The sequence below is a fragment of the Thamnophis sirtalis genome, unplaced genomic scaffold (assembly GCF_051295495.1).
Source record: "Thamnophis sirtalis isolate CommonGarterSnake01/CBP01778 unplaced genomic scaffold, rThaSir2_p1.2 scaffold_5, whole genome shotgun sequence".
In the NCBI taxonomy this organism is placed as follows: domain Eukaryota; kingdom Metazoa; phylum Chordata; class Lepidosauria; order Squamata; family Natricidae; genus Thamnophis; species Thamnophis sirtalis.
Window position 1 is genome coordinate 104,749,810 of NW_028261385.1, and position 12,227 is coordinate 104,762,036.

The window sequence follows — 12,227 nt, forward strand, 5'->3', positions numbered from 1 at the left end:
GTGGGGAGCTGGTGGGGCCTTGGACTAAAGAGATAAAGTCCTTAAGAAGGATATAAACAGGAGAGAGTCCTTTGGAAAGTCCCACTCAGATTTGTGTGACACCAAGATACAAAATGAAAGTGCTGTGGATCTTTGCCTTCCTGGGAGCAGCAGGTGAGTTTAAAATGTGTATTTGACTTTGTACTGTCTTTTATGTTGTGGTGGACATATGCAGCAAAACAGGAGAATGAAAGAGGTACTGTTTCAAACCTAAGGTATGAAACTTTTCCCTAATTCTTTGTTATTTTTGTACATTTTTCTAACTTATATTGTGTCTACTATGATTTATGAAGAAATGGTTTTCTGTAGCAAAAAAGGCAAAGAAATCTCCCTCGTGACACAAAACGGTCATTGTGAAATTCCTTTGGATTAACTTTAAATTAAATTGCTTGGATGTCTGACTTAAGAGGGAACCCTAGATTTGCTTGCTACAGGTAGTCTTCAAGATACAACCATTCATTTAGTGACTGTTCAAAGTTAACAATGGCACTGAAAAAAGTTACTTATAAACATTTTTCACACTTATGATTGTTGCCGCATCCCCATGGTCATATGATCAAAATTTAAGTGCTTGGCACATGGATTTGTGACAGTTACACTGTCCCAGGATCACATGATCACAATTAATACTTTGGGTAAAATCTACTGGCAATCTATGTAGCTATACTTAGGTACAAATCTATCTCTAATGCCTAAGATTTACTTGAAAATAAATCAAGTTTTATTTTGATTTTGGTGTAAATTGGGTAGAGTTTCTATATGTGTTTTGCCTGTCCAAGTTTTCCTCATGGCTTTTATGTTTCTATCTTAGTCCCTCTTTCCTTTAGCAAATATAGTGGGCCTTATCATTTATTTGAAGTAGGAATGGAGTTTCATTGTGAGAATGCAGTTAAGATCAGATGCATCTTCAGAATCCATTGTCTGTGTGTGCCTGTGTGTAAGCCTTCAAATAAGTCTTAACTTCTGGCAACTGGGTGAATAAATCCTTTCATTTTTATTGGCAAGATTTTTGAGAAATGGTTTGCCATTGCCTCCTTCTTAGGGCTGAGAGAGTGACTGGCTCAAGGTCATTCAGATTGCTTTGTGACCAAGAAGGACTGGGACTCACAGTCTCCCAGTTTCTAGCCTGATGCATTAACCACCAATCCAAACTGGCTGTCACAAGACTTGATGGGTTCATCCAAATGATGACACAAATGTCAAGCCTTCAAGATGCAAACTCCATTTATTTTGTATACATTTGTGTACATATCAATGCACATACAAAAGGGGTGAAGCTTGTGTTGTAGCAATGAGACAGTCACTTCGTCATTCTCCCTCCCCCCCCCCCGACTTCTGGCTTGGGTGGCATATTTTAAAATCTAAACCAATCCAAAGAGATACTTTCTGATCTATAAACTAAAATGTATAATTTTAAACAATGAGTGGTGCTAGCATATCAAGTATCATTTACAGAATACATTAAAATGCATAGAACGCTAGAATATTTGGGACTTAGTTTTTTTCTTAGAATTATTCTCTCTGAAATTCTGTTTTTATATGTGCGTATGTTAGTATTTAGCTGTGTGTGATTTCTTTTGACATCATATTTTGCAGATGTACATATGCATCAGAGGTAGGTTGCTCCTGGTTCGGCCTGGTTTGGCCAAACCGGTAGTGGTGGCGGGGGAGGCTTCACCCACCTGCCCAGATGCTTCTGCACATACGCGAGCACAAGCAAACTGGTAGTAAATCGGTTAGCAACCCACCACTGAAATGCATTCAGGTAATCTTTGAGAAACAAATGGTCACTTAATGTCCAGTTGAAGTTGTGACAGAACATTCCCCCTCCCCCAAAGCTACATAAGACCCTGTTTCAAAGTTATGGCTGCTAAGGCTTATGGGGACCCAAGGGGCAGAAAATGAAGCAAGGGTGTCTCAGGGAGAGGTGGCGGCCTTGGGAAGCCTGGGGCAGACTGACCTGGACCTGTGTTAGTCTCCAAGGGCTTCCCCCTCCCATTAGATATCCCTGCTCTGCTTAACTATCTGCACATTTATTTGATAGCTGCATCAGATGTTGGGGAGGAGGGGGGTCATTAAATGAGGATGTTCTCCCTCCCCCCCCAAGTTTTTAATTATTTACAAACATATCAATGTGTGAACAGTGTGGCACCTGGGTGTCATACATTCTAATACAAATAAAACTAATAGAATTAGTCATGGTTATTACTTTTAACCAACATATATTTCTAATAGTATTATATATTTATATTAAGTTGCAGTCTATTCATTAATCAATTATTCCATATTTTCTCTTATTATTGCTCTTATTATATAAAACTGTATACACTACTATTCCCCTTTTATTTCTTTCTCTTATTCTAACTTTTAGACATGCCACCCTTCATTAAAAGAATTTTTTTAAATGTTTTTTATTTGGCATTTTCCAAACATTAGAATTACAATTACACTTTTACAGCTTTCCGTTATATTTTTTTTTCTGATTTTGGATTTTCCATTCTATTACCTTATACATATTCCTCTTTGTTTCATACTTTCTCATTTTTACAATATATTCCATATCTTGTAGTACTCTGTTTCCTCTCTATCTCTTAGTTCCATCATTAGTTTGCCAATTTCCGAGCATTCTAGCACCTTTTTTTTAATGATTTCTGAATTTGAGGGAATGGTTCCTTGTTTCCAATTTTGGGAAAATGAGATTCTGGCAGTAGTGATTAAATGAAGCATTATATATTGGATAGCCTTACTAAGATTTTTTAAAATTATTCCTAGAAGAAACAGCTCAGGGTTCGTGTCAATTTATTATTTCTTCTAACCATTTTAGAATTTTTGTCCAGAATTCTTTGGCTTTCGGACACGTCCACCACATATGATAGAAGGTCCTCTGTTAGTGGTTACATGTCCAACAGTTTGGAGATCTATTTGGGAACATTTTGGCCAATCTCGCCGTGGGTAAATGCCACCAATAAAACATTTTGTAGCTATTTTCCTTGTAGGATGCCGACATTGTCAATTTATAATTTCCCCCCCATAATTTTTCCCAGAGCTCCAATTCAATATTGTACCCAAAGTTTTTAGCCCAAATTATCATTGTTTACTTCACAGTTTCTTCCTCCATTTTGAATTTTAAGAGACAGTTGTATGTTTTTGTAATCATTTTATCTTCTCTTCCTGTTAGTATTTTGTCTAATTCTTGTTGTTCATTTTGAAATCCGTACTGTTCTAAATCCTTTTTGTATCTTGTTTGAATCTGTAGATTTTAATTTTAACTCCTGATTTGTTTTAAGTTTTCCTTGCCCATCCAATAACTCCTTATATGGCAATATCCTGTTCAAATCTATTGCATTGGGGTAGATCATTGCTTCATGGCTGATATCCATCTGGGAATTTTTGTGCAGAAATTTCTTTTGATTTTCATCCATATTTCTAATAAGGCCCCTCTTACCTGGTGTCTCTGGAAATATTTATGGGCTTTACTCTTTCCCTCCCAGATAAAAGCATGTCAGCCCGGCTGTAAATCATAGCCCTCTATCGTCAATATTCTTTTATTTTGGAGTATTATCCATTCTCTGAGCCATGTTACCGCTGCTGCCTGGTAGTAAAGCTCCCAATCTGGGAGGCTGAATCATCCTTTGATTCTACAATCCTGTAGTAATTTTAATTTTATCTTAGCTTTTTTCCCCAGGGAAATAAAATTTAAAATTATTTTATTTAGTTCCATGAAAAAGTTTTTCTCTAATTTTACTGGTATAGTAAAAAGAATTTTATTTCCATCCTACCTAACTTCTAGTCATGTCAATTACCTAAAAAAATAAAAGGAAGGAAAGAGAGAGGAGGAGAAAAGCAAATCAAAACAACAACAAAAAGGAGAAATCATCTGTCCATCATCTCTTGCCCGCTTCAATACTTTAAGTGACGCCATTCTGCTTAATGGCTATTGTGACATGCAACTGTAGTAGTAGTCTCCATTAGTATCTTGAGGATTACCAGTAGACACAGAGTTGTCTGCAAGGGGGATCAAAAATCAAGATGGGAGCTTTTGGAAGAGCTTCATGGTGGACTAAGATGACCCTGAAGAAGCAGAAATGCCATTGGGGTAGTGACCAGAGATCAGATGACCAATTCTGTCTGACGGAGCTTCTCTGGACAAGGAGAAACCACATGATTGTCCACTTTTACTCTGGCCAGTTGCTCCATGTGAGAAGACCCCTAGGAAGTAAATATTATTGTGGTTGACTTGTTATTTGAGCAGCTGGGAGTTGAGGTACAATAACTACATCTATTAGTAATTGAAATGGACTTTTTGCTGAAAAAGAAAAAAAAATGAACTTGTTGTATAGAAAGGTTTGAGGATTACAAAGTTTAGATGATGAAAAGAAGGAAAATATGTTGTAATTTTAGAGAGAGATGATAAAATATAAATGTGATCAGCTTTTGCAACCTTCTGACAAGCAAAATCAATGGAGAAGCTAGATTCACTTAACAAATATGTTACTAACTTAATAAATAGCAATAGCACTTAGACTTATATACTGCTTCCCAGTGTTTTACAGCACTCTCTAAGTGGCTTTACAGAGTCAGCATATTTTCCCCAACAATTTGGGTCTTCATTTTACCAACCTTGGAAGGCTGGAAGGCTGAATCAACCTTGAGCTGGTGAGATTCGAACTGCTGGCAGCGGGAAGTCAGCAGAAATAGCCTGCAGTACTGCATTCTAACCACCATACTACCACTGCAGCAATTCACTTAACAACTATGACAAGAAAGGTTGTAAAATGGAACAAATTTTACTTAGCAACTGTTTTGCTTAGCAACGGAAATTTTGGGCTCGGTTGTGGTTGAAAGTTGAGGACTACCTGTACAAACTGCTATGATATGTAGAAAAACATATGTGCGCTTTCCCTCTATAACTGGCTCCTGTGCCTTCAGACTCTATACTCTATTTGGCTTGCTAGCTCTACATGTTGATGTTCCTTTTCTTATTAGTTGCTGCCCCTTTGAATGAGGATGATGATGACAAGATTGTTGGAGGATTTACCTGTCAGAGAAATTCTGTCCCTTATCAGGTTTCACTCAATGTTGGTTACCATTTCTGTGGTGGCTCCCTTATCCATGACCAATGGGTTCTTTCAGCCGCTCATTGCTTCAAACGGTGAGTATTTTTATATTCTTATTAAAGCTACTTCTGGTTAAAAATATGTCTTTAAGCTAGGAAAGCTAAACATGTGCTAATAACACATCAATCATCTCTGCATAGAAAAAAAATCTTGCCCAGTTTTGATCCTTTTATTTATTTTTCAGCCTGTTGTTTTCATTGTTAAAACAATGCTAAAGCAGAGAAAATTCCTCACCTCTGATATCAAAATAACTGCCTATCTATCCTATGATAACTGCCTACACTAAGCTGGTAATAAATAAATAACTTAAATGAATCAATGATAGTTAAGTGGAAAAGTAATAAAAAGATTGCATAAAAAGCATTTCTGGAGACGAGTTTCCTTCTATTTCTTACATCAGTTTGCTAATCTTATTCATTATCTGAAAGTCACATTTCAGGACTATTAATTCAAAAAGCACATTTTTTTTACCAGATGGCCACATGCATGTCTGCATAGTAGATTGTGATAGCACAGTCCTGTTCAGATATTTCAAAGACAGTGAACAGGATTAAAATGGAGCAAGCAGGAAGTATTCGTTGGTTAAGACAAGGAGGCAATGTCAGATCGTAGAATTATAACAAGCTAGTAACATTCTGAAGCTTTCCACTATCTATCAAAGAAATATTTTTTCTGTTTTGTCGTACCTTAAGAGTGCTCTGGGGCCTAAGTACTGTATAGTAATGTTTGGTAGAACGTTAAAAACAAGTAGTTGTTTCCAAATGGGCATCTTAGGTTTTTAAAGTTAGACCTGTGCTTCAGTCTTAGAGCTAAGACTAAGTCTAACTTTAAAGCCTGAGAGTCTTACTTTGAGTTCTTACATTTTATTAATAATTACTTAGTATTACGGGAATTTTTTTTAAAACCTTATATTGTAGTTGTTTACAAGTTTTAAAAATCTACTTTTCCTGTCATCATGAATTTGAAAAACAACAAAAATTGTACTCACTTTATTGTCTACATTGCAAAGGCAATATTGTATCCTGGATAATGTTCCACCACCTTTTATTTGCAATACTTGGGAACTTAATGTGTGTTTGACTTTTCTTGACTAGCTAGACAAGATGTTTCAAGGATTGTGAAAGCTCATGTGTTGGGTTTTTTTAAAAGAAAAGCTTATGAAACCATTAGAAAAAAAGTAGCAGTGATTGCTATGAGTCAAATACAAGATTTATTGATAGTGGGGTTCAAATTCTTGCATCTCTTTCTTCCACCAATATGATGCAGTGAACTAGAAGATTAACTCTTCTGGGCGGGAATGTCCTTGTCTTGGTATCAAACTGATCTGGTATCAAGTTGTGGCTTGTGAAGATCTGAGTACTACTGCTCACAATATGCAGCTTTCATTAAATTAAGTAACTGTTAAACAAAATGCCTCACCACATTTTTAAAGATAGATTTCTTTGCTTTAAATATGGCTTTAACACAGGTATTTTCTTCATGTGGGATTTTTTTAAACATAATTTGTTTAGAATTTCATTAGGATATGCAAAGGTAAGCAAAGATAAGCAAAGATTGTCTGATGCCAGCATTTGTGGAATAAAATGAAAGTAGAGTGTCCCTAATTGATATTGATTTTGAACAATGGGAAAGTTTCCATTTCAAATCTGAACTCTTGCTAAAGAAATCATTGACTTCTTCTGTGATATGAAGAATACAACTGTTGCTAAGCTTGATATTAAACTCTGCACAGTGCAACCAATATAGAATTTGCATTATTGATTTTATAGCCCACTCAGTGTGAAACTGGGAGCATACAATATTAGGAACCCAGAAGGAGATGAACAGATTATCAAGGCTGAAAAAATAATTGTCCATCCAAACTACAACTCTTGGCTCTTGGATCATGACATCATGCTCATCAAATTGGAAAAATCACCTGAATTTTCCAGAAGTGTCGCACCCATCCACCTCGGCTATGGATGTCCAGCTGTTGGTACCTACTGCCTTGTCTCAGGATGGGGTAACACTCTCAGTGATGGTGGTGAGTATTGACAAGAATTGCCTAACTCACTCTGACTCTCAGGTACATAAGGAGAGCAACCAGGATGATTAGGGGACTGGAGACTAAAACATATGAAGAATGATTACAGGTACTGGGCATGGCTAGTCTAGTGAAGAGAAGGACCGGGGGAGACATGATAGCAGTGTTCCAATATTTGAAGGGCTGCCACAGAGAGGAGGGGGTCAAACTATTTTCCAAAGCATCTGGAGGCCAGACAAGGAATAATGGATGGAAACTGACCAAGGAGAGATTCAATCTAGAAACAAGGAGGAGCTTTCTGACAATGAGAACAATCAACCAATAACAGCTTGTCCTTGGAAGTTGTGGGAGCTTCATCACTTAAGACTTTCAAGAAGAGATTGGACAGCCATTTGTCAGAAATAGTGTAGGGTCTCCTGCTTGAGCAGGGGGTTGACTAGATGACCTATAAACTCCTTTCCAACTCTGTTAATCCGTTAATAACTGAAGAACTGTAATTCCTAGCATTTGTTTTCTGCAAACAACACTTTCTAAATCTAGAAATGTTTTCCCAATCACTGTTGAATCACCACATACTTTTAATATTCACAGGGATAGATGTGCTCATTGACAACTGGTCTTTATTTTAAAATTCCAATTTTAAGCCCTAACTTTAAAAAAAAATTGGACAAAGTCTTGAACCAATTTAAGCATATAAATGCTGGTTTGGATGGTTCTAGAGCACTGAAGATGAATGTGCATCAAATTCCACCTTTTCTTTTATTATTGGAATTTTCAGACATTTTTGATATATTGAATTGGACACTTCATCTCAGACATCATATTCCATAAAATCATATAGCAATCTAGTTGCTTTAACTGGTCTAGAATACCAGGATTGCTGCTATTCTTTTAATCAGAAAGAGTCAAGTGGCATCTTTTAAGACTACAAATGTTAATATAGGGCAAATATTTTCATGAACTATTGCTCACTTCTTACCTTCCTTATTTTTTCCTTTTTGTTTCCATCTAGTAAACTACCCTGATTACCTGCAGTGCCTGCAGGCTCCAATCCTAAGTGATGAGGAATGCAAAGCTGCTTACCCAGGACAAATTAGTGAAAACATGGTCTGTGTTGGGTATCTAGAGGGTGGCAAAGATTCTTGTCAGGTGAGGACACCTGCCTTCTGACCATCTGTAAAAACAGACATACTCAATCCACCTGTTTTTGTTTGAAAACAGCCACCCAGCTATAAGATATAATATATAATATGTAGAAATTGTTTGATCTTCACAGTTACCCATACTTGATTGGCATTCTCACCCACTGTCTTTTTTCTTTAGAGAAAAATAAATGCTAAGAATCAGAAAACAAGCTGTGTTTGAAGGTGACATTTGCATCTCATAGCTAGAACCATTTCCCATTTGTTCAGGAGCCGAGTTTTTATACTATCCCATTATGTTGGAAGCCAAATGGTCCAGTTTACCATATTATATTAGATCTTCCTATTCATAAATTTTTCCTATGAGGAATTGAGGGGAATCATATTGCGAAAGAAAAAGTTTTTATGTATCTATTTATTATATTTCTAGACTGTCCATCTCACCTAAGTAATTTGGGTGGTTTACAAATGCCACAATTATGCCATAACAGATATACATATATTCTGACCAGTATGGTACAGAGAAATGTGAGAAGATGTCATAGGACATCTTCATTGATTTAGTGTGTTTTGCAGCTGTTTGTAATGAGGCATAGTGGTCTAAAAGTGGTCTTGGTTTGGGGAATACAAGCATCTTTGTTGTATTTCTATTTGAACTGGAGACAGGTATGGATGGTTTAAAAGTTGTGTATATATTTGAAAAAAGGTTTGCAAGACTTACTTTGAAGAATTTTCCTCCAATCACAGAATATTTTGGCCAGCTATTTGATGTGCTTTCCTTAACAGCCTGAGGCTGTATGCGGTTACATATTTTTATGGATATCTATTGCAGGGGTCCCTAATTTCTGGCCGCAGCCCACTACTGGGTCATGGCCTATTCAGAATCAGGCTGCGTGAGAGGCAGGCCAGCATGCATGTGTGTACAACTCAACTTGCATGAGTGGCAGGCTAGTGTGCACACACATGGATACCAGGAATGGGTTCCTATACCGGTTGGTATCGGTTTGCTGTACGTGCTGTTTTGTGCATGTGCTGCTTGCTTGGCTCGCATGCACACTGGCTACACATTGACTAAATATTGTTCTGTGCGTGTGCAGAAACATACCAGCAATGGCCTAAGAGATCGGGGAACTGGATCGGGGGCATGGTGAGCCTGGGTCACTGCCGGTTCTGCGGCCCAGGCTACAATTCCACTACCCGTTTGGCCAAACCAGGCCGAACCGGGAGCAACCCATGTCTGATGCACACATATCTCAACCTGCAGTCCAGCCAGCCAGTCACTCATGTGAGTTGAGCTGCCCATGCATGCTGGCCACCACATTTAAAAGCGTCCCAATCTGGGACTGAAAGAAAATAAGTGGTTTATAGTGATTCTGAAGGAGAACTTAAAAAATCAGGTTTTCTCACTATTTAGTCTTCAACTGCTATGCCAAACTGGCTTTTCTGCTACTTTCAGTACTGTCGGCCTTCCCAGGTAGACCGGACAGAAAACACTACTTGATTATCTAATTCTACTTTATTGTAAAGTTATATGAACAGAACTTTGCAAGACTGAAAGTACAAATCCTCAGCCGTCCCCTTTACAGCTCCAGAACTCTTCCTACAGCAGTTTGAGAAGGATGTATTTTCACACATGACAAGAGGAGAGATTTTGCTTAGTAATACATGAGGGTCGCTGAAGAATAGAAAACTAATTATATGAATACAATCATTGTATTTATGGAGATTCATGGAGAAACTACCTCAGCACTTTCCTAAACCCTTCTCTCTCTTTTTTTGGTCTTGCAGGGGGATTCTGGCGGTCCAGTGGCTTGTGATGGGTTCCTCCAGGGCATTGTCTCTTGGGGAATAGGTTGTGCCCTGCCCGGCTATCCTGGAGTTTACACCAAAGTCTGCAAATACATTGACTGGATCCATGAGACCATTGCTGCTAACTGAAGCAGCCACTTTCCTCTTATTCCAACCTTTTCATGTGCTTCCTCTTAATAGAATAGGGAATAAATAGAGGCTGATTTCCAAAGCTATTTGGTGTTTTATTTTAGTAGCGGGGAGTTGTATAGATTGAAGGCTGTAGTTATAATCCAGAGCTCTTGAATTGTGGTGTCTTTCAATGTTCCAGTTATTTCAAGCTCTCTTGTAAAAAGTATTGCCGGCATGTGATGGCCATATCCAAGTAAGAATAACATGAATTTCCCATCACTTTTGCAGAGCGACATTTCTACACTCTAAAGCCATGATGGCAAACCTATGGCATATATGCCACAGGTGGCACGCAGAGCCATATCTGCTGGCACACAAGCCGTCAGCTCCAGTGTGCATCCGCAAGCCAGCCACCTGATTTTTGGCCTTCCGGTAGTTCCATTGGGCCTGTTTTTCACCCATCCCAGGCTCCAAAGGCTTTCCTGAAGCCTGGGGAGAGCAGAAACAGTCTCCCCCGGCCCCCATGGAGGCCTTCCGGAAGCCAGAAACAGATTGTTTCTGAACTTCCAATAGGCTCTTGGGCCCGTTTTTCGCTGTCTCCAGGCTTCGGAGCCTGGGGAGGGAGAAAACAGCCTGCCCCGCCCCCCAGAGGAAATACCAAGCTCAGCTTGGAGGCGAACAGTGCGGTGCATGGGGGGGGGGCAGCATGCTGATTGAGTTAGATTCTGCTTGACTCTGCTACAATCAGCATTCCTTAGTAAAAGTGCCTTTTCACTTTTCTTCACACAAACACTGAGAGTATTACTTCCCTAACAGTGACTGGGACAGGTCTGATAAAGTCCTTCAAATAATAAATGAAGAAAGTGTGCATATTTTTCTTAAATACAATGTGCAAAACCAGAAAGCTTCTGAGTATAAATCCATCCAGGATTCTGGAAAATGTTATTCAAGTGGTTGATAAAAGATGTAAAAAGAGAGAGAGAGAGATTATGAGAAACATATGGGGTAAAAACATTAAAACAAATACATGTGGAATAGGAAATTGACAGGGAGATACTCCAGGGATACAGGAAATACTCCAGGGAGGCCCTTGGCATTTTAATGCATTAAAATGGGTTGATGGAGGATAGAGAAATACCAATGCAGAAAACCCAAACGAATTACAGGTAATCCTCTACCTACAACCATTCATTTAATGACCAAATGCTAGGTTGTTCCCATTTTACAAAGCCCTCAATAGGTGCATCAACTAGCTTCAAGTAGTTTTGTGCTTTTCTACAGGCAGGCTACTGCCTCATCCAATTCAATTTAATGGGTACCATCAGTTGTATGAAAGGTCTTCTGTTGCTGTGAGAACTGTGTCTTCTTTTGAATATTCAAATCTTTCAAGTTTTCTGGTGCTTTTTCAAGTGGTGCATGTGTAGAAACCCTCCTGAGCAAACTTTTCTGCCTTTGTGGCCTGCCTTAAGTGAGTTTCCTATCCTCCTCTCCTCCAAGCATTCATATTTCATTCACACCAATATATGCCATAATTATTTAGAATGGAATCATATACTGACATTCATGTAAAAGTTTTAATTCACTAATGTGGTTCTGCACATTACTATTACAGTAAGCATATTGCAAGAGCATCAACTTGCTTCTGAATGAATGTGCTGTTAAATTCTTGGCATTTTGGTGTAAGAAGGGCCATTTCTAGGTGTAGACCATTTTAACACACCTCTGCTTTTCTTAACTGGATTAGGTCCCTACTTGCTGTTCAAGGATATCATCACTGCAGTGATGAATTCATTTAATTATGGCATGTATGGCAAATACATGGACTTATAGTTGTTCAAATGTTGATGTCCAGTCCACCCAGCCATGCAAAGACAGGGTGGTCTATGTTGAAAAAATCAGACATTGGGCCGGTATAAGCTCTTGGTGGACATTCAGACACATGTAGTAAATATTTCATTAAGGGGCACCACAGTCACACTGAGGAAT

The 12,227-nt window shown here is 38.4% G+C and overlaps 1 protein-coding gene across 1 annotated transcript; it reads left to right on the top strand.

Moving 5' to 3' along the window:
• Nucleotides 1-10,341, top strand: LOC106542822 (anionic trypsin). The gene is made up of 5 exons (XM_014058663.2): nt 1-153; nt 5,026-5,191; nt 6,926-7,179; nt 8,192-8,328; nt 10,110-10,341. The coding sequence occupies exons 1-5, from the start codon at nt 114-116 to the stop codon at nt 10,257-10,259; spliced, it is 747 nt and encodes a 248-aa protein (XP_013914138.1). The 5' UTR covers nt 1-113; the 3' UTR covers nt 10,260-10,341.
• The last annotated feature ends 1,886 nt before the right edge of the window (nt 10,342-12,227 follow it).